This window comes from Kogia breviceps, chromosome 2 (assembly GCF_026419965.1).
Source record: "Kogia breviceps isolate mKogBre1 chromosome 2, mKogBre1 haplotype 1, whole genome shotgun sequence".
Taxonomy (NCBI): Eukaryota; Metazoa; Chordata; class Mammalia; order Artiodactyla; family Physeteridae; genus Kogia; species Kogia breviceps.
The window spans coordinates 74,679,488-74,702,477 of record NC_081311.1 but is presented as its reverse complement, the minus strand read 5'-3'; the positions used below and the strand labels follow the sequence as shown (position 1 = coordinate 74,702,477).

The 22,990-nt window shown below is 38.0% G+C and overlaps 1 protein-coding gene and 1 long non-coding RNA gene across 5 annotated transcripts in view; one reads left to right on the top strand and one right to left on the bottom strand.

The window, feature by feature from the left end:
* BICC1 (BicC family RNA binding protein 1) overlaps nt 1–3,276 on the top strand; it is a 310,208-nt gene extending 306,932 nt beyond the window's left edge. For 2 of the 4 annotated variants that reach the window (XM_059055026.2, XM_067025611.1), the window contains one exon: nt 320–3,276. In XM_059055026.2, coding sequence (XP_058911009.1) covers nt 320–450 — 131 coding nt within the window. In that variant the 3' untranslated portion in view covers nt 451–3,276. The remainder of the gene's footprint in view (nt 1–319) is intronic. The other 2 variants (XM_067025610.1, XM_067025612.1) reach the window with 2 other exon arrangements.
* The window catches only part of LOC136793558 (uncharacterized), a 443,749-nt gene that overhangs the window by 21,010 nt on the left and 399,749 nt on the right, over nt 1–22,990 (bottom strand). The gene's annotated exons all lie outside the window — the stretch shown is intronic.

The window sequence follows — 22,990 nt, the reverse complement described above, 5'->3', positions numbered from 1 at the left end:
CTTTGCCTCTGAAATGACATTTGGGATCGGTGAAGCTACTTTGTATATTTGGACTTGAGTGTTCTGAGGATGACATATTTCCCAGATACTTTATGAACTGCAGTAAAAACGATTTGCTGTCCTTGGTTCTCTCAGCTACAAATGGCTACCTTTCATATCAGACTTTCTAGCATTTCAGAAATGTCTTGATGGTCAACTTAAAGGTTTTCCTTTTGCTACCTACTTGACTTACCCCCCCAAACCTACCACATCACCATTTTCTGAGCTGAGCTCTACTGCCATGTGCTGATTCTCTCTCTCTCTCTCTCTCTCTCTCCAGAACTAAATAAAAACCGAAGAAAGCTCTTTGAACCGCCAAATACACGCACCTCTTTCCTGGAAGGCGGAGCAAGTGGGAGGCTACCCCGTCAGTATCACTCAGACATTGCTAGTGTCAGTGGCCGCTGGTAGCGGTACCGTCCAGGCACACGCCCACCAACTCTGTCAAGTCGGACGCAGGAGATCTGTGAACAGCCTTCACTGCACACCATCCTCAGCACTCGGGTGTCTGGTATCAGGACCAAAGCATCTTATTCGCACCTGAACTTTGTGCCGAAGAGAGAGAAGATGATGTCCTTATGTCATCATACAGAATGCCACACGAGGATTACTTTTTTTTTTCCTAACGGCAATTGGACAGAATTTGCAATATGAGGGTAGGGCTTTATTTCCTGTTTTTATTTACCTATATAATAACATATGCACTGATTTTTTTACTTAACATGAAGGCTGAGTTGACATCTGGGATGCCAGAAAACACAGAAGTTATTTTGTTTGTTTGCTTATTTTGTTTTGGTATTTGGGGATTTTTTTAAAAAAATAATCAAAGTGGAATTTTCTGGTACTGCTTTAAAATAATTATTGAGGTCTTTCAGCACTTTACACTTTCTTACTTCTTGTCCTGTGGAAATTATCTCTCTTTCTCTCGTTTTTATGTCACCTGATGTATTGGTACAAATCAGACTGCGTTAAATTTTTATTTGACATAGTAGTACTGGATTATTAGTTTTTGTGCAGAATAGTCTGTGACTTCGGGAAATGTAAGCGACTCCACTTGGTTATGGACCAGTTCTGTTCATTTATGTCAGCATCCTAGAAACACTTAGCAATGAACCTAGTTCACTGTAACAGGTGCGAGCAAAGAAAGACCAAATGGACTTTGCAATATTAACCCTTTGCAGTCATCATATTTAGCTGCTGCCTTTATTGCTAAAATGTTTTTAATGGTTGTCTGAAGGCAAAGGGCTATTTTTAGTATACTGCCACTAAAGGACACTTATTTATATCAAACTTTTATTTTTAGATATTATAAGCATACCGTACATAACTGATTAAATTGATATCTACTAGAGATTTATGGTAGAGAATGGACGGCATTCAGTAACTGGAGCCCTAGATTGTCACTTTATTTAAAAAAGATAAATAATCATCTGACAAGACAGCACTGTTGCCATGAGGAGGAGGAATAGATGACTGTCCTTATGTACACGTTAGCTGTGCGCCATACGGTCACAGGACTTTCCTAAAACCATGTCTGTCTGCTTGAAGCAGACTTGGGTTTGTTGAGAATGGAAAGGCTTTATTTAAGTCTCCAGGGTGACAGTTTACAAAGACAGCAGAGTTCTGAAGGAGGAAAAATAAAAGACTATTTTGTAAGTGGCTAAACTCGTTGTTACAATCTTGATACTGTGAAAGTCCAAGAAATCAGGCAACATTGTTTCCTAGGTCTATTCAGACATCTCATTATGGATTTATGAAGGGTTTTCAATCCATGAAGACAATCACTATAAGTGCCTCTCTTTCTTCAAAGCAATGTTATTTCCAAGTGTATTAATTTGTTGGAAAACTTTCCCATAGGACATGTGGTGACTTCCCTGTACTGTAATGACTTATTTATGTTCGGTATTCGAGACTTTCTACATGGACATAAACCACTGTCACGTGCTGTCCAAAGAAGGCATTAGATTCATACACAACAATTGGGGACTTCCATACAAATGTGGGATCAGAAATACTTGTCTGATTTTTTTCCATGGTTAAGGGCTTATCATTAAAGGAAGAACAAGAATCGGAGAGAAATTTTGCACACCAAAAAATTTTCACTTAAAAAAAAGAAAAGAGTATTGGTTACCGTGAAGGCATAGATAATGGGCCTGTCATAAAATTATCAATTATAACAGCACTAAGGAGATGCCTGTTCCCAAACAGAACTGTATGTGCTTATGGATGTAGAACTAAATCGCTCCCTTCACAAGTACAATGGAATGATCCTGCATGTATGTCACATGTATGCAGGTCATCACATGGAGCTCCCTGCCTTATATGACTATATGAACACATCATGCTACACCCTCAGCCATAGAGTAAGAATTCCAGATTTGTTTCCTGTGCGACCACTCCGTGCTCTAAATTTTATCATTTCTTTAATAAGACCTCCTCCCCAAATAAAAAGTAATCATTTGGAGTCTTTCCCCCCAGCTCTTTACCATGCATTTGCAACAGGAGGAAGATGGAATGATTTGCAGTATTGAGTTGATATAGGTTTTATGAACAGTGCTTTGATATTATGCCAAAGGGAAAACTGTCCCAATTAAACCAGATTAAATAGGGTGGCTAAAAAAGTAAATAAAAAACACTGGAAATTACTTTTCTCACTTTCTCTTGATGCAATGAAGGGATTATGACACTACAGTATACGGTGTTGTCAGTGTTATATGATGCACAAAATATTTGGATTATTTGAATAAATGTTTTTAATCAATCTGTGCCTTAATAGTGACCGGTTATCTGTAAATATAGAACAGATACAGATTGTATTTTTGTGTGGGTTTTTGTCCTTTTAGTGATTTTTTTTTAAATGAGAGATGGAATTAAACATTGAAAATGGGAATTTTTTTCTAATCAATTGTTATATGAAAAATAAATTTATATAACCCCTTTGTATTGCCCTTGCTAGATGAAATGTGTCTTTGTTTCTAGCTTTTTGAAAAATATTTTCAGCAGAATTGAAAGCCATTTCTGCAGTAGAATTATATATGCACTCCCTGTCCTGTTGTTTTGCATTGACAGTGCTCATGTTCAACCAGAAGCTAAGGCACTTTATTTTAGCCAGAGAATCCAGGACCAGTAATCAATCATTGTTTCTGTGGCCACCCACAGGTACATAGAAAAAGAGTAAGATTATGGAACAGGTTTTATTCTTGTTCATTCTTTTTTTTAAAATAAAGACTCAAGTCTATGACTGCTTTGACGACCTCATCCATAAGCAAAGGGGCTCCTTACTAAAGTGATGCAGGGTTTCTTGACCCACGTTCCCATTGCAGAGGCCGACTGTGCTGTCACGCCGAATGGTTACTGTGCCTTGCTCTGAGATTGTATCTGAACTGATTCTCAAATGGAATTGGCACTATAATATTAATCCTGAGATTGGTCTAAATCTCAAAGAAACCCTAGCCCTACCCATTAGGCTCCCAGAGTTATCTCCACTTGAATTACCTGTGCTAGTGGTTCTTAAAAATTGTTGCTAGCAAATAGTTCTTTTGATAATTGAAATATTACTTCTGAACCCAATATTAAATTATTCATCCATTCACTCATTCATTCATTATATAAATACTTAAATGAGGGCTAAGTACTAGGCCCTGTTCTAGGAACTCCAGTAAATGAAACATAAACCCTTGTTCTCCCTAAGCTTACATTCAAACTGGAGAAAGATGGAACTGATGAAGAGGGAATGAAGGATGGAATACCCTACCCTTCAATACAGGCCTCCTTGCATTTACAGCATGCCAAGGGAGCTCTTGAGTGCTGTCTAGAAACTCCGGTTTTTGACAAAATGGTTGAAAGTACCCATCTCATAGAAACAGGCCCATGCTTTCAATGCAAAATATTATTCACAGCCTCCCTTTCTCCTTTTTCTAGGTTTCATAGATTTAATCACATTCTTGAAAGGAGTGTGTAAGCCAAAAGGGTTATGACACAGCTTTGTATGATGACCCATCACTTCCCAGATTCGACTCCCAGTGACTCTGCGGTATTCAGAAATGAGATTTACCTTGAAAGAACATGAGGTTGCTACCCCTGAGGCTACTCCAAGAATGCAATCATAGAGAATGATGTCACCAAGATGGTGACAGGTCATTCCTGACTTCCTGTCCCCTATAACTAAAAGAAAAACCAGCAACTGTTCACGGATAAGACACCACTAAGGAGGGGCTTGCAACAACCAGCCCTCGGATCTTGGCAGTCTGAGTTCCTACCTGCAGTGCCCAAGTAGTAGTCCCAAGCAGCAGCTTTGCTCATCTGCAGAACCAAGACGGTAGTAGCACCGTCTGACCAGGGAACTTAGAGGAGTGCAGGTCTGCCTGATTCAAGTCCTCAAATGAGGAGTTTTTCAGGCCCTGGAGCCTGGTCTGCCCACACCCAGGCAAGGGAGCTGAGCCATAGTCTCACCCTCTGTGGATTGTGAGTCCCCACGCCATCTGACAGGAAGGGCTGACAGAACACCTGGAAATTGCTGCATAACCCAGTAATGCGCAAGCTGAGAGGCAGGCGGGCAGAGCTGACCTCCAGGGCAAAGCAGGTGGCCCTCTTTGGCCCAGGAACTTGGGGCATGGATTGGCTTGAGTCACCACCACAAACAAAGAGACTTATCTTGGTCTTAGAGTTGCTTCTCCCACTGCACTGGGGAAGGGAAATGAATTCATAATTCCAAGAAGCTCCTTCAGGCTTCTTGATCAGGGAGCCTAACCAGAGCACAGTGCATAGCCGCTCCAATAGCTCTGCTTACAGTGTCACTTAAAACCCACGAGCACGGGGGCTTCCCTGGTGGCACAGTGGTTGGGAGTCCGCCTGCCGATGCAGGGGACGCGGGTTCTTGCCCCGGTCCGGGAGGATCCCACGTGCCGCGGAGCGGCTGGGCCTGTGCGTCCGGAGCCTGTGCTCCGTGACGGGAGGGGCCGCGGCAGTGAGAGCCTATGTACTGAAAAAAAAAACAAAAAACAAAAAACAACCAAAAACCCATGAGCACAATCTATGGCTTTTCCCATCTGCAGAGCAAAACGGGTGGCCTTGCCTGACCAAGATACTCATTTTACACTCTTGCCTAATTCAGGTCCCCAGACAACAAGCTGTGCAGCCCCTGGGTCCTGTCCTGTAGGGCAAGCTAATACATAGCCCTACCTACTGCTGAGTAAAGAAGCCAGTCATGACCACTTAACAAGCATCACCATAGAATCCAAGCAAATGTGGAGCACATCCTATAGCCTCCCTTGGGCAGGGAACCAAGCAGCAGTCTATCCAGCTATTCTCAGCTAGGGGCACATGCCTCACCCTGACCTTAGAACTCAAACAGTTGTCTTGGCCCAAAATAGCAGCTCCCCACCTGCCCAAGGATGTTACCAGCAGACATTCCTGGAAACCCAACTGAGCTGACTGGTGAAAAATTTTCTCTGCCAAGGTGAACCAGCAAAGTCTGGAGGAGGAGACCACTTTTCCAATATATCAGTGTAAGAAATCAAGGACCATAAAACATCATGTAAATATGACACTATGCAAGGAAATTAATAAGGCACTAATAAAGGATCCTAAAAAATTGGAGCACTATTAAATGTCAGGCAAAGAATTCAGAATAATCCTCTTAAAGAAGTTGCTGAACTACAAGAAAACACAGGCAACTCAATGGAATTAAGAAAGTAATGCATGAACCAAATAAGTTTAACAAAGAAATAGAAACCACTAACAAAAGTAAAACAACAATAAACAAAACCAAAACCAAAAACAAACTCAAAATGGAAATCCTAGGGCTGAAAAACAGAATAAATGAATTGATAATTCAACAGAGAGCTTCAAAAGCCCACTTGACCATGCAGACAAAGAATCAGCAACCTGGAAGATAAGACCTTATCTAGTCATAGGAGCAAAAAGAATGAAAGAGGCAGGATGGCAGAGTAGGAAGATTCTGAGCTCAACTCTTCCTATGGACACACCCAAACTACAACCACATATAGAACAACTTTCTCTGAGAGCAACCTGAAGGCTAGCAGAACATCTCTTATACAATTAAGGATATAAAGTTAAAACTCATTGAGACAGGTATGAGGGGCACAGATGCAATCTAGTCAGGACCAACCCCCCAGTGGGTGACCCACAAGCAGAAGGGGAGGGGCTATCACAAACTTGGAAGTCCTCCCTAAGAAATGAGGGATTGAAACCCCTAATAGAGCACCTTAGCCCTAGGGACTAGAACTGGGAATATGAGCCCCCTTAACTAATTCTGAAAACCAGTGGGGCTTACAACCAGGAGAGCCAGAGGACAATAAGAAACCAAAACTTGCTCTTAAAGGGGTTACTTGCTCTGAGTCCCAGCATAAAGGCAGCAGATTGAAAAGCACCTGGCACTCTAGCCAGCCTGCTAAGATAGCATGCCCCCCAGCCTGTTCTGAGCTCCAGCTCCAGTCCCTCCTACCCACCAAGGCAGTAGCTCCTGGTGCACCACAGGAGAAGTCCTGGTCCATGCTGGGCTCCAGTGTTCCCCACACCCATCTAGGTGGTGGCTCCCAGTGTAACCCGGGAGAAGCCCTGGCTTGCACCAGGCTCTGGCCCCAGCCGCCCCTGTCCCCCAACCCACCCACCAAGGTGGCTGCCCTGGCATGCCCTGGGAGAAGCCCTGGCCCATGACCACTTCAGCTCCAGTCCTCCTGCCAAAGCCACAAGACACATGCTGTCTGCATAAAGGTACTCCTACACAAGGACATGCTTTCAAGACTGGTAGAGTAACTGTTTCATCTAATTCATAAACACAGAAAGTCAAAATGAGAAGACAGAGGATGTGCTACAAATGAAAGAACACAATAGAATTCCACAACCCCCACCAATGAATCAGAGCTAAGTGATTTGCCTGATAAATAGTTCGAATCAATGGTCATAAAAATGCTTACTGATCTTGAGAGAAAAATGGAGAATACGGCAATAACTTCAAAAAATTAGAAAATATAGAAAAGAGCCAGTCAGAGCTGAAGAATATAATCAGTGAAATAAAAATACACTACAGGGAATCAACAGCAGATTAGATAAGATAGAAAAATGCATGGGTGATTTGGAAGAAAGAATAGTGGAAATCAGCCAATCACAACGGCAAAAAGAAAAAAGAATTTTTAAAAATGAGAATAGGAGTCCTCAGAGCCAGCCTGGAGGGCGTGGGACGCCACGTGCCCACTTGGCCGTGCCATCCGGGTGGGGGCATGCACGGCCCTGATCCCCCGGCCGGCCTGCCTGTGACTGGGGTGCGGCCCGGTGGCTCCCCGCCTGCTCCTCACTCCTCGTGCAGCCCCTCCGTATGACCCCGGAAGGGAGGCGGCTGAGCTGAGGCGCCGAGAGAAAAGGGAAATTGCAAAGCTCATGTACAGCCAGATCGACAGCATATTTTTTTTTAGGAATCAAGAATCAACACTGGGCTATTTCCTAATATTAAACCATGAAAGCCCACTTGGAGGCTGCATGGCCATCTGCAGACTTGAACCTGAAAAATGGACTTTTTCAATTGGGGAGATCTCCTTCAGCTAAATCATCAGAAGTGGTGAGAAGAAAAGACCTCTACCCGACCAACCTCCTCCAGGCAAATTAAATCAGTCTAGCAAGGAATGGAGCTGTATAAGTGTGGCCAGAACACCATCTTCTGCTTGCACCATCAGTGAGCCATCCCTCTAAGACTGCCACCTACATGCCGGTTGCACCCAGTGCAAGGCATCCAGCTGTGTCAGGGAATGGGAGCTGAAGTCCTGCTCTACTCACCAAGCTGAGTTTATTGGTGCATGGCCGTGTCTGCCCAGATGATGTGGCTCCTTTTTCTAATTTGCACCAATGCACCCTGTATGGGCTAGTGGCATGTCTGACTGCCCCACTCCCATATCCCAGTCCTACCCAGGATTCTATTCCTTACCTTGGATGGATTCAAGATTTTCATGAACAAATTAGGTTTCTTTCAAAAGATGAAATTTTTGACCCAAATTGAAATTAATTTCATAGGTAAAGCTCAAAATATTATCATAGATGTGAATTACATATGTATTTATATATGCATAATAAACAGTCATGTAGATATACATGTCTGTGTATCAGAAGTTAGCAAAACTTAAATTTGGTAAGTGTTTAAAATAAAACTATTTTGAGTATTTGAAAAAAAATAAAAATAAAAACGAGAATAGTTTAAGGGACCTATGGGACAGCACCAAACATACTAACAGTAGCATTATAGAGGTTCCAGAAGGAGAGAAAGAAAGGGGCAGAAGATGTGTTTGATGAAATAGTGGCTGAAAACTTCCCTAACCTGGGAAAGGGAATAGATATCTAGATCCAGGAAGCACAGAGATTCCCAAACAAGATGAACCCAAAGAGAGCCACACCAAGGCATATCATAATTAAAATGGCAAAAGTTAAAGAGAATTTTAAAGGAAGTAAGAGAAAAATAAGGACTTAGAGCCCCATAAAGCTATCAGCTGATTTTTCAGCAGATACTTTGCAGGTCAGAAGGGAGTGGCATAATGTATTTAAAGTGCTAAAAGGAAGAAACCTACAACCAAGGATACTCTACTCAGCACAGTTATCATTTAGAATTAATGGACAAATAGTTTCCCAGAAAGTAAAAACTGAGAGTTCATTGCCACAAAACCGGGCTTACAAAAATGTTAAAGGATATTCTTTAAGTGAAAAGAAAAGGTCATAACTAGAAATAAGAAAATATATGAAAGAAAAAAAATCTCACTGGTAAAGGCAAACATATAGTAAAGGCAGTGGATCAACCACTTACAAATCTAGTTGGAAGGTAAAAGAAAAAAGTTGTAAAATCAACCACAACTACAATAAACAGTTAAGGAATACACAAAATAAAATGTAAAATATGTCAAAAGCATATTTGCAGGGGTGTAAAAAAATGTAGAGCTTATAGAGTGTGTTCAAACTTAAACAACAGCTTAAAATAAATATATATATGTCTATATATATGGACCGCGTGGTAATCACAAACCAAAAACCTATAACAGATACACAAAAAACAAAGAGAAATGAACCCAAACATAGCACTAAAGAAAACCATCAAACCACAAGGGAAGAGACTAAAGAAAAGGACAGAGAAGAACAACTAGAAAATAAGTAACAAAATGGCAATACATAAATACCTATCAATAACCACTTTAAATATAAATGAACTAAATGCCCCATCAAAGGATACAGAGTGGGTAAATGGATGCAAAAAAACAAGATCCATCTATATGCTGCCTATAAGAGACTCACTTCAGAGCTAAAGACACACAGAAAGTGAAGAAATAGAAAAAGATATTCTATGCAAATGGAAATGAAATCTGTGGTAGCAATACTCATATCAGGCAAAATAGACTTTAAAACAAAGACTATAACAAGAGACAAATAATAAAGGGGTCAACCCAATAAGAAAATATAACACTGGTTAACATATATGCACATAATATAAGAGCATTTAAATATATAAAGTCAATATTAGTAGACATAAAGGGAAAAATTGAGAGTAAAACAGTAGCAGGGGACTTCAACACTCCACTTACATCAATGGATAGATCATCTGGAAAGAAAATCAATAAGGAAACAGTGGCTTTTAATGACACATTAGATCAGATGGACTCTCTCTATATATTTATTTATTTATATATTTAGAGAGAGAGAGAACATTACATCCCAAAACAGCAGAATGCACCTTCTTTTCAAATGCACATGGAGCATTCTCCAGAACAGATCACAGGCTAGGCCACAAAACAAGTCTCAAAAATTTAAGACTGAAATCATATCAAGCATCTTTTCTGCCCACAGTGGTATGAAACTTAAAATTAATTATAGGAAGAAAACTATATTAATTATAGGAAGAAATTATTAATTATAGGAAGAAAGCACAAACATAGTGAGATGAAATAACATGCAACTAATAAACAAATGGGTCAACAAAAAAAAATCAAAGAAGAAATAAAAACATACCTTGACATGAATGAAAATAGAAACATAAATTTCCAAAATCTAAGCAGCTCTAAGAGGGAAGTTCATAGTGATACAGGCCAATCTCAAAGAAACAAGAAAAATGTCAAATAAACTACCTAATTTTACATCTAAAGGAATTAGAAAAAGAAGATCAAACAAAGCCCAAAGTTATTAGAAGGAAGGAAATAATAAATACTAGGGCAGAAATAAATAAAATAGAGACTAAAATACAATAGAAAAGATCAATGAAACTAAGAACTGGTTTTTCAAAGATAAACAAAATACACAAACCTTTACCCAGACTCATCAAGAAGAGAGAAGGCCCAAATAAATAAAATTAGAAATGAAAGAGGAGAAGTTACAACTTATATCACAGAAATACAAACAATCATAAGAGAATACTACAATTATATGCCCAGAGTGGACAACCTAGAACAAATGGTTAAATTCCTAGAAACATAAAATATTCCAAGACTGAATCAGGAAGATATAGAAAATCTGAACAGACCAATCACTAGTAATGAAATTGAACTGGTAGTCATTCCCCCACCCCCCACCCCAAATAAAAGTCTAGGACCAGATGGCTTCACAGGGGAATTCTACCAAACACTTAAAGAAGAACTAATATTTATCCTTTTCAAACTATTCCACAATATTGACGAGGAGGGAACATGGCCAAATTCATTTCACAAGGCCAGCATTACTTGATACTCAAACAGAAAAAGACACTATCAGAAAAGAAAACTACTGACTAATATCTCTGATCAGTATAGATGCAAAAATGCTCAGTAACATACAAGCAAACCAAATTCAGCAGCACATTAAAACTATCACTCACCATGGTCAAGTGGAATTTATCCCTGGATGCAAGGATGATTCAAAATACATAAACTGATCAATGTGATATATCACATGAATAAAATGAAAGGGAAAAAGCTATATGATCGTCTCAATAGATGCAGAAAAAGCATTTGACAAACTCAACATCTTTTCATGATAAAAAGTCTTAACAAATTAGGTATGAAAGCAACATATCTGAACGTAATAAAGCCCACATGTGATAAGCCCACAGCTAATAATCGCATTCAGTGGAGAAAGATTAAAGGCTTTTTCTCTAAGATCAGAAACAAGACAAGGGTGCCCACCCTTGCCACTTCTATTCAACATAGTATGGGAAATCCTAGCCAGAACATCAGGCAAGAAAAAGAAAAGTCATCAAAATTGTTAAATGAAGTAAAATTGTCTGTCTCTGCAGATGACATGATTTTATATGTAGAAAATCCTAAAGACCCTACCGAAAAACTGTTATGCCTAATCGATGAATTCAGTAAAGCTGCAAGATGCTATTTTTATAGGTTAATTTTGTATTTCTATATACTAATGACATTGTCTGAAAAAGAAATAAAGAAGTTGATCTCATTTACAATAGCAATCAAAAACAGTAAAATACTTAGGAATAAACTTAAGGTAGGAGGTGAAAGATCTCTACTCTGAAAATTAGAAGATATTGATGAAAGAAATTGAAGAAGACACAAATATATGGATAGGTACACTACGTTCATGGATTAGAAGAACTCATATTATTCAAACGTTCATAACTACTGCCAACCATCTATAGATTCAGTGTAACCCCTATCAAGATTCCAATGGCATTCCAATTCCATTTTACAGAAGTAGGAAAAACAATCCTAAATTTTACATAGGACTACAAAGACTCCAAATAGCCAAAGCAATTCTGAGAAAGAAGAACAAAACAGGAGACATCACTCTTCTTGATTTCAAGCTATACTCTAAAGCTACAGTAATCAAAACAGTATGGTTCAAAACAAAACAAAAAAAACAAAAAAAAACCGTATGGTTTTGGATAAAAACAGAGGAATCAATGGAACAGAATTGATAGCTCATAAATAAACCAAAAAATATATGGGCAACCAACATTTGAAAATGGAGCCAATGATACTCAATGGAGAAAAGGTTGTCTCTTTAAGAGATGATCCTCAGAAAATTGGACATTCACATGTAAAAGAATTTAACTAGACCCCTGTCTTATACCACTCACAAAAATTAACTCAGAATGGATTAGGACTTAAATGTAAGACCTGAAACTAAAACCATAAAACTCCTAGAAGAAAATCCAGGAAAAAAGCTCCTTGACATGTGTCTTGGAAATGATTTTTTGCTATGATTCCTAGAGTCTAAGCAATAAAAGAAAAAATTAAAAAGTGGGACTACATGAAACTAAAATGCTTCTGCAGAGCAAAAGAAACAATCAACAAAGTGAAAAGATCACCTAGGAATGAGAAAAGGTATTTGTAATCCATATATCTGATAAGAAGTTGATATCTAAAATATATAAAGAAATCATACAACTCAACAGTGAAAAAAAAAAAAAACCACACCAAATAGTTCAATTAAAATAGGGTCAAAGACCTGAACAGACATTTTTCCAAAGAAGATACAGGAATGGCCAACACATACAGGAAAGGACACTTAACATCACTAGTCATTAGGGAAATGACAATCAAAACCACGATGAGATATCACCTCATGACTGTTAGAATGGCCATAATGAAAAAGACAAGAGAAAACAAATGTGGCAAGAATGTGGAGAAAAGGGAATCCTTGAACATTCTGGGTAGAACTGTAAACTAGTATAGCCACTGTGGAAAACAGTATGGAGGATTCTCAAAGTATTACAAATAAAACTACCATATGATCCACAATTCCACTTCTGAAAGAAACAAAGATGCTAACTTGAAAAGGTACCTGCACCCCCATGTTCATAGCAGCAATATTATTTACAATCGCTAGGGCATGAAAGCAACCTAGGGGTCCATCAATGGATGAATGGATTAATAAGTTGTAGTAAATATATACAACGGAATATTATTCAGCCATAAAAATGAGAAAATCCTGTCATTTGCAACAACATGGATTGATCTTGCTAAGTGAAATAAGTTAAATGAAGAACAACAAATGCAGTATGATCTCACATGTAGAATCCAATTTAAAAAACTCATAGAAAAAGAGATAGATTGTCAGAAGCAGGGGGTAGGGGAGAGGAATTTGGAGGAAGGTGGTTAAAAGATACAAACTTTCAGTTATAAGATAAGTAAATACTAGCAATATAATGCACAACATGAGGACTGTAGTTAACACTGCTGTATGATATGTAGGAAAGCTTTTAAGAGAGTAAATCCCGAGTTCTCTTCACAAGGAAATAAATTTTTTTTCTTTTCTTTCTATTGTATCTATATAAAGATGATGGCTGCTACACAAACTTACTGCAGTAATCATTTCACAATATATGAAAGTTAAACCATTATGCTGTACTTCTTAAACTTATTCACCAATATGTCAATTGCATATCAATAAAACCAGAAAAATACAGTAATATTTAGAAGTTAATTCCAAAAATAAACCTCCCAATTGTTTTGTGTATCCCTTAACTGCTTATTGTGGATATAGCTGATTTTATACTTTGGTCTTTTAACCTTCCTACTAGCTTTTTGCATGGATAATTTCCTACCTTTACTGTATGTCTGCCTTTACCAATGAGCTTTTCATTTGTAATTTTCTTATTTCTAGTTGTGGCAGTAATGAGGAGAGGAGAGTAAAATGCAGGGATTTTTAAATGCATTTGAAAATAAGAGATCAGCAACTTAAAACAATCATGTATATATGTAGATTTCTATATAAAAACCTCATGGTAACCACAAACCAAAAATCTATCATAGGTATACGCAGACAAAAAGAAAATGGAATCCAAATGTAACACTAAAAATAGTCATTGAATCATAAGAGAACAAAAGAAGAAGAAAGGGAAAAAACAATCTATAAAACAGTTCCCAAACAAGTAACAAAATAAGAACATACATAGCAATAATTACCTTAAAAGTAAATGGACTAAATGCTCTAATCAAAAGACACAGAATGGCTGAATGGATTAAAATATAAGACCTGTATATATGCTGCCTACAAGAGACTTACTTCAGATCTAGAGAAACACACAAACTGAAAGTGAGGGGATGGAAAAAGGGATTCCATGCAAATGGAAATCAAAAGAAAGTTGTAGTAAAAATACTTATGTTAGACAAAATAGACCTCAAAATAAAGACTATTACAAGAAACAAAGAAGGACACTACATAATAATTAAGTGATCAGTCCAAGAAGAAAATATAACAATTGTAAATATATTTACACCCAACATAGGAGCATCTAAATATATAAGGGAATATTAATAGACACAAAAGGAGAAGTTGACAGTAACACAATAATAGTAGGAGACTTTAACACCCCACTTACATCAATGAAGAGATCACCCAGACAGAAAATTAATAAGGAAACACTGGCCTTAAATAATACATTAGACCAGATGGAGGTAATTGATATTTATAGAGCTTTCCATCCAAAAGCAGCAGAATGAACTTTCTTTTCAAGTGCACATGGAACATTATCCAAGACAGATCACATGCTAGGCAAGCCTCAGTAAATTTAAGAAAACTGAAATCATATCAAGCATCTTTTTCAACCACAACCCTATGAGACTATAATCAACTACAAAAAAAACCCCCAAAAAACAAAACTGCAAAAAAAACCAAGAGGAGGCTAAACAATATGTTACTGAACAACCAATGGATCACTGAAGAAATCAAAGAGGAAATGTTAAAAATACCTAGAGAAAAATAAAAATGAAAACGCCGATAATCCAAAACCTATGGGACACGGCAAAAGCAGTTCTAAAAGGGAAGTATCAATAGTATCAATATATAATGATACAAGCTTACCTCAGGAAACAAGAAAAATCTCAAATAAACAACCGGAACTTATACCTAAAGCAACTAGAGAAAGAAGAACAAACAAAACCCAAAGTTAGTAGAAAGAAAGAAATCATAAAGATCAGAGCATAAATAAATAAATTAGAGACTAAGAAAATAATAGAAAAGATCAATGAAGTTAAAAGCTGGCTCTCTGAAAAGATAAAATTGATAAAGCTTTAACCAGATTCATCAAGAAAAAGAGGAAAGAGGGCCCAAATCAATAAAATCAGAAGTGAAAAAGAACTTACAACTTACACCATGAGATACAAAAGATCATAGGAGACTACAATGAACAACTATATGCCAATAAAATGGACAACCTATTTGGAGGAGAAATGGACAAATTGTTAGAAATGTACAATCTCCCAAGACTGAGCCAGAAGACACAAAAAATATGAACAGACCAATTAACAGTAATGAAATTGCATCAGTAATTTAAAAACACACAACAAACAAAATTCCAGGACTGGATGCCTCACAGGTGAATTCTACCAAACATTTAGAGAAGAGTTAACACCTATCCTTCTCAAAGTATTCCAAAAATTGCCAAGGAAGGAACACTTGTGAACTCATTCTATGAGGCCAGCATCACCCTGATACCAAAACTCGACAAAGATATCACAAAAAAGAAAATTACAGGCCAATATCACTGATGAACATAGATGCAAAAATCCTCAACACAGTATTAGTGAACCAAATCCAACAATACATTAAAAGGATCATACACCATGATCAACTAGGATTTATATCTCAGGGATGCAAGGATTTTCCAGTATCTGCAAATCAATCAATGTGATATACCACACCAATAAATTGAAGAATAAAAATCAAATGACCACCTAACAGATTCAGAAAAAGCTTTTGACAAAATTCAACATACATTTATGATAAAAACTCTCCAGAAATTGTGCAACATAATAAAGGCCATATATGACAAACCCACAGCTAACATTATACTCAATGATGAAAAGCTGAAAAAATTTCCTCTAAGATTAGGAACAAGACAAGGATGTCCACTCTTCCCACTTTTATTCAACACAGTATTGGGAGTCCTAGCCACAGCAATCAGACAAGAAAAATATAAAACGAATCCAAATTGGGAAGGAAGAAGTAACTGTTACTGTTTGCAGATGATGATACTATACATAAAGACCCCATCAGAAAACTACTAGAGCTCATCAATAAATTCAGTAAATTTGCAAGATACAAATTTAATATACAGAAATCTGTTACATTTTTATATGCTAACAATGATCTATCAGAAAGAGAAATTAAGAAAACAATCCTATTTGCCATTGCATCGTAAAGAATAAAACACCTAGGAATAAACCTACCAAAGGAGGTATACGACCTGTACTCAAAAAACTGTAAGACACTGAAGAAAGAAATTGAAGACAACTCAGATGGAAGAGGAGTGTTCTTGAACTGAATCTATACTGTGTTCTTGAACTGAAAGAATTAATATTTTTTTAAAGATTTTTTTTTTATGTGGATCATTTTTAAAGTTTTTATTGAATTTGTTAGAATATTGCTTCATTTTTATGTTTTGGTTTTTTGGCCATGAGCCATGTGGGATCTTAGCTCCCCAACCAGGGATCGAACCTGCACCCCCGGCATTGGAAGGCGAAGTCTCAACCACTGGACCACCAGGGAAGTCCGAAAGAGTTAATATTGTTAAAATGACCATACTACCCAAGGCAATCTATAGATTCAATGCAATCCCTATCAAATTACCAATCTTACAGAACTAGAACGAATAATTTAAAAATTTGTATGGAAACACAAAAGACCCTGAATAGCCAAAACAATCTTGAGAAAGAAAAACAGAGCTGGAGGAATCAGGGTGACTTTGAACTATATTACAAAGCTACAGTAATCAAAACAGTATGGTACTGGGACAAAAACAGAAACATAGATCAATGAAACAGAATAGAAAGCCCAGAAATAAACCCATGCACTTATGGTCAATTAATCTACAACAAAGTAGGCAAGAATACACAATGGAGAAAAGATAGGCTCTTCAATAAGTGGTGCTGGGAAAACTGGACATCTACATGTAAAAAAATGAAGTTAGAAATTCTCTAACACCATATAGAAAAATAAACTCAAAATGGATTAAAGACCTAAATGTAAGACTGGAAACCACAAAACTCCTAGAGGAAAACATAGGCAGAACACTGTTTGACATTAATCACAGCAATATTTTTTTGGATCTGTCTCCTAAAACAAAAGAAATAAAAGCAAAGATGAACATACGGGACCTAAGCACAGCAAAGAAAACCATCAATAAAATGAAAAGACAACTTACTGAATGGGAGAAATACATTTGCAAATAATAGGACCAGTAAGGGGTTAAAAATCCAAAATATATAAACATCATACAACTCAACATCAAAAAAAAAAAAAACTGACTAAAAAATGGGCAGAAGACCTGAATAGACATTTTTCCAAAGAGGATATGCAGATGGCCAACAGGCACATGAAAAGATGCTCAATATCGCTAATCATCAGGGAAATGGAAATCAAAACTGCAATGAGATATCACCTCGCACCTGTCAGAATGGCTAACATCAAATAACAAATGTTGGCGAAGATGTGGAGAAAAGGGAGCCCTGGTACAATGTTGGTGGGAATGTACGTTGGTGCAGCCACTGTGGAAAACAGTATGGAGGTTTCTTCAAAAACTAAAAATAGAACTACCAAATGATCCAGAAATTCCATTCCTGGGTATATATCCCCAAACTCCAAAAACACTAATTCAAAAAGATACATGAACCCCAGTGTTCAGAGCAGCATTATTTACAATTGTCAAGATATGGAGGCAACCTAAGTGTCCATCAACAGATGAATGGATAAAGAAGATGTGGTACATATACACAATAGAATACCCCTCAGCCATAAAAAGAATGATATTTTGCCATTTGCAACAACATGGACGGACTTGGAAGGTATTATGCTAAGTGAAACAAGTCAGAGAAAGACAAATACTGTATGACATCACTTATATGTGGAATCTAAAAACACAGTGAACTAGTGAATAAAACAAAAAAGAAGCAGACCCACAGATACTGAAAGCAAACTAGTGGTTACCAGTGGCGAGAGGGAAGGGGAAGAGGGGCAATATAGGGGTAGGGGATTAAGAGGTACAAACTATTATGTATAAAATAAGCTACAAGGATATATTGTACAACACAGGGAAGGTAGTCAATATATTATAATAAGAAAAAAATAGACCTCCCAAAAGACACTGGACAATGGAATAAATGGAGTCTCCTTAGATGACTGTTTCCGAGGAACTTTCACTCTCTTGGCTATGTAAAACTTGTTATACATTATTAAATTGGCTTAGGATTTGTCCTGTCTTGAGTACTTATTAATTAAATATATTCAATTATGTTAACGTGCATTTAAGCTAATTTTGATAATACACCAAAGTTTTTCAATGTTATACAATTCCAGTCATCGCCAGAGGCCAAGAGCCTGTTTTTTCTCTTATAATCCTGCTCCAGGTAAGTCACTTCCTTTCCTCACCTCAAACAGCCATTGAGATAAATTTCAGGTAATTTGGCTGAGTGGTGAAGAAGTTGGACTTTGTAGTTTGACAAACATGCATTTAGATCTTGTCTTTAGCTCTCAGGAGAATCCCTCTTTGCCTCAGAATCCTCACCTGTAAAATGGAAAAAATACCTACCTTCTAGAACGGTTGAAAGGGTAAAGAGAGGCCCTGTGTCAAGCATCCCACATAATATGTGACACATAGTGAGCAGTGAATCAATAGCAGCTACTATTATTACTAACTGGGTGTTCCTTTCACTGCATGGGTGTTTCTTTGCCCATCAGGGATCTTCACTGTGTTCAACTGCCTTCTGCATCAGGAGGAGACTCCCATTTCCTGTGCCAGAACATTAGTCACGAGAACTGTAAACTCCAGTCTCAGGGACCTGCCTCCAAGACTGATTGAGATCGAAGTCAGAACACTTTCCTGAAGGTGAAGGTCGAGGGCCTTACACTTTGTACAGAAATTTGTGTATTTGATTGCTCTTTATTTTGATTCTTTTAAATGTGTGGAGAGGATTAGTAGCTAATTCTAATAGTCAAATACTTTGGGCCCAATTGTTATGTTCCCAGAGAGTTCTCATTACTTCCTGATGGCATTTCTCCCCCCTAAAGTCGATGCTACCCCCTGGTTTTGCCCAATTTCTCCCACTCTCATTCCTTTGGGCCCATACCACCCCAGGGTTTAATATCAGTTTCCTTTGTGTGTGTATAATGAGCTTTTCTTCTTTTTTGGAAGGAGTCATTTGCCTGGATTTGTGCTAAGTTTAGTTGTCTTCCTCTTTAAAAAGTGAACTGAGTTAGATAATTTGACCATTTCTACAGACGTGGCCAGGACACTTCAAAAACACTTCATCAAGGGATTTCACATTTTTGTTGCTTTTTAAAATACTTTGACTCATTCTGCAAGGAGACAAGTGGAGCTTGAAGTTTCCTTTCTCAAGGGTTAGGCCGTGAATGTGTTTTGGAACAGATTTTGAGAACTGGATTCTGAATCTGACTGTGGAGGCAGAATTTCAGTGTGGGAACCAGAATCTTTAGGAAAAAATTACAGTAACTGAAATTTTTCAACTTCACAATAGACTGTTTGGATGGGCTAAAAGAGGAAAGAAAAAAAGAGTAGCTCAGTAATTGGTGTGTGTGGCCCGCTTCTATTTTCAAGGCCAGAGGAAACAAATGACTCTGAACTCTCTGTGTTCACTGGTTCTTAATCCCTCATAGAGAGGTTGTGGGAATTGGACATTAAAAGACTTTAGCAAAACATCTAGAAAACAATTTATGTTCAAACAAAATTTTCACTGAAGCACTACTAACTCTTTGTCCAAATGGATGATGCAATTTGATATAAAGTCACTGTGAATAAAGTTCTCCAGCTTTTTAAGTTTGGTGATGTGGGTGGGTGACACTTCCTTTATTTTTCCCTCTCTTTGCCAGAATCTTTAACTGACACTAATAACAACCAAATGAAGTTGCTCTACTTAAATTCTTCCTATGGGCTGAAAGAGTCTCCACAGTGAAAAGTCAGGCTACCTTCTGTTTCGCAAATCTGAGTTAAATTCCTAAATGAGGGGGGTAAGTCCATCCTATTGCATTTTTTCTATATTTAAAATCTTTTAAGAACACATAAAACTATGTTAAATTTTTCCATAAAACATGTTGCAACAGGGTAGCTTTAAGGAAAGTTACAGCTTTTACTTGTCATAAAATAAATTTTAAATCAGGCACTCCACTATAATGATGTCTTTAAAGAACTGACTTGTTAAAAATATCAGAGAACACAGAACTGAGTTAGAAACTGAGTACTGCAGGAATGATAAAGGTAATACTTATTTCCCTTGTATTTTTAAAAGCCTAGTATATACAAACTTTTTGGAATATCCATGTATTAGGAAGTAGAAATATGAAAAATAGATCCCTTACTTTCGGTCACACTACTTTCAAGGCAATGATAAGCTAACAAGACAGAGAAGCTAGTTAGAAAGTTAAAGAAATAATTTAAAAGCAAATCTTAGGTGCATAACTTTATGTCCTCTTCATATAGTATTTCTCTATGAAGTATTCTGTATTTCTCCCAGTTTGTTAGAAACAATTAAATCTAGGTGATACAAACATGGGTGTAATTCCAGTGCTTCCCAAACCATATGTGATTAAAACACCAGTTTTTAAAACTTCATTTGAAAAAATGAATTCATTTAACTAATACAGTTATAAAATATAGTGAAAACAATGAGGTAGTATAAAGTTATAATAATCATTTCTAAATGCTTACTCTCACTTCCTGTACTTATTGTAGACCAGGAATAAACAGTTCTCAAATGCACACATCTCCACAGACCACTCTTAGAGGAGGACTCAATTATAAGTTTTTTGTAATAGAAAGATTTAAAATGTATTTTAAAAGATACACATGGAATTACTGAGTGTCGTCCACATGTTTTAGCAGCTGCACCAGCCTGGAAAGAACTTGGATGTGCTTTCAAGCATCTTTAAGATGCAGTAAGTTGAGTAAATCTCCTGGAGAAGCAGCGAATGTGTCAACGTGATTTGCTTTTGATTTCTGTTCTTTGGCCACAGCCCTGTGGCTACTACTGCTGTTTCCCATGTGTTTAGTGTATCAAACTCTCCCTCTGCTGTTTCTCCCTCTCACGCTGTCCCATTTATTTATGCTTTCCCACAATTGAGGGGAAATAGCATTTTCAGTCACTTGGAGGAGAGTTTATTTTGTGTGGCAGTACCTCTAGGATCTGGCACGCTCTAGAAGTGAAAAATATTTCCTTTGATGTTTTCAAGACGGTGGCTTGTAGGGTTCCAAGGCAGAGGCTGGCAGGGCGCGTAGGTAATATTACAGCATTGTGGAGGGAGGCCCATTTTCATTTTCACCCTTGCAAGGTTAATCCAGGCCACTTTGTTCGGAGCCATTCTTTAGTAGCACACGTTAGAACTTCACCTCTTTAGGATGCTCTTGGGAACTGATTTCAACGTTCTGCTAAAGCAGAGGAATCATCCCCATACGCACAGCAGGCAGTGACACAGATACACTTTCAGCAGCAGAAAGGGAAACCAAATCCCAAACAGTGGCCACTCCGGCCTACGGCCTAGAGAAACGAGTTGACAGCTATGTGAAGAGGACGTCCAAACCAATGTGCCTGCTGGAACCGAACGGAGCGACCATGTGGAATGACGGTAACAAACCAACTACAAGCCACCTGGGGATTATGAGGACCAACTGCTCACACAGGAGGGAAAGGAACCAAAGAAAACACTAAAAAGGGAAAGAGGGAAATTGGGGGAACATGCTACAGTAAGGCCTACATGCCACAGCACAAGAGAATGAAATCCCTGGGTTTGTCTGTGGACCCTGGATGTGTTCTGCTTCCAGACCCCCCAGCCATGCAGCGGAAACTGCTTCAGTCAAAAAAGGAACTCCTGAAATGACAAGGCTCCAGGAAGAGGCTTCCTTTCCAAGAGCTGCTCAGGCCTTCCAGGATTTCTCCCAGTTAGCTGGGGGAGAGAGAGGGGATAGACGAGAGCACCACTGTCTTCATGATGGGAAGACTCCACGGCAAGTTTGAAGTTAAGTGACGATCAGAGCTTGGACACAAAGTCTTCCTTTGTAAATAGATACATCTGCATCCTGCAGCCACACGTAGACAGTCTTGCTGGGTAGTGTGGGCTTGTGTGTATATAGTGCCCGTGCCAGCTTGGAGGGCCCTGTAGGGTGATGCTTTCCCTCCTGGCTCTCAGACCCAGGTCCGTCTATGAGTTACAAAGATTAATTCCTACCTTGTGCTTGGTTTTGTGACTGGTGGTGCTTATGCCTATGTACTTCTTTTTAATGTTTACTAAATTGAAACCAACAGTTTTATAGAAATACAGATTTCTCAGCTCCACTCTAATGACTGAAAAATTTCTGGGGAAAATTTCAGGGAATCTGTATTTTTCTACGTTTCCCAGATGGTTCTGTCACATCAGGGCTGGAAGCCCAGTCTTTGTAACCAATGGACCAGATCATTGTTAAATAATCATTTCCAATTGAACCCTTTTCTATTCCAAATTGACGTCTAACGCCATCTTTTGAATAATATTGAAAGATTTTGAGTAGGGGATGAATTGCAATTTGCTTTTGCTTGGCAGATCCATTCTTCAAAGTGTAAATAACAAGGGGCAACTAAGAGCTCTAAATGGGGCAATCCTGAGGAAAATGCACTTTTAACTCCCTCAAACTTTAAAAACATTTACAATGCACACAGCAGTTGCAAGATAATCCAGTAATCAGTCACAGATTTCCTAAAGATTTGTATAAGGCAGTGGTTTGAAGAACAGATTAGTGGGTTGGACACTGTCCTTGGAAGGAATAAAATTACATTATTAGAATTTTGCCCTTCCCCCAGTTCGTGAAGTCCCCCTTCTACCACCTTAAAACTGAAGCTCACGTTATTGAAGTTCTTTTTGTAACCTAACTCTAACCTCTCATGTCCTAAAGTTCATCGTTAGAAGTAATGATTTGCCATATTCTGTCATTGCCATATTCTTTCTCTTCTCTGTACACCAACAATTTTCTTCCTGTGAAGGGGAG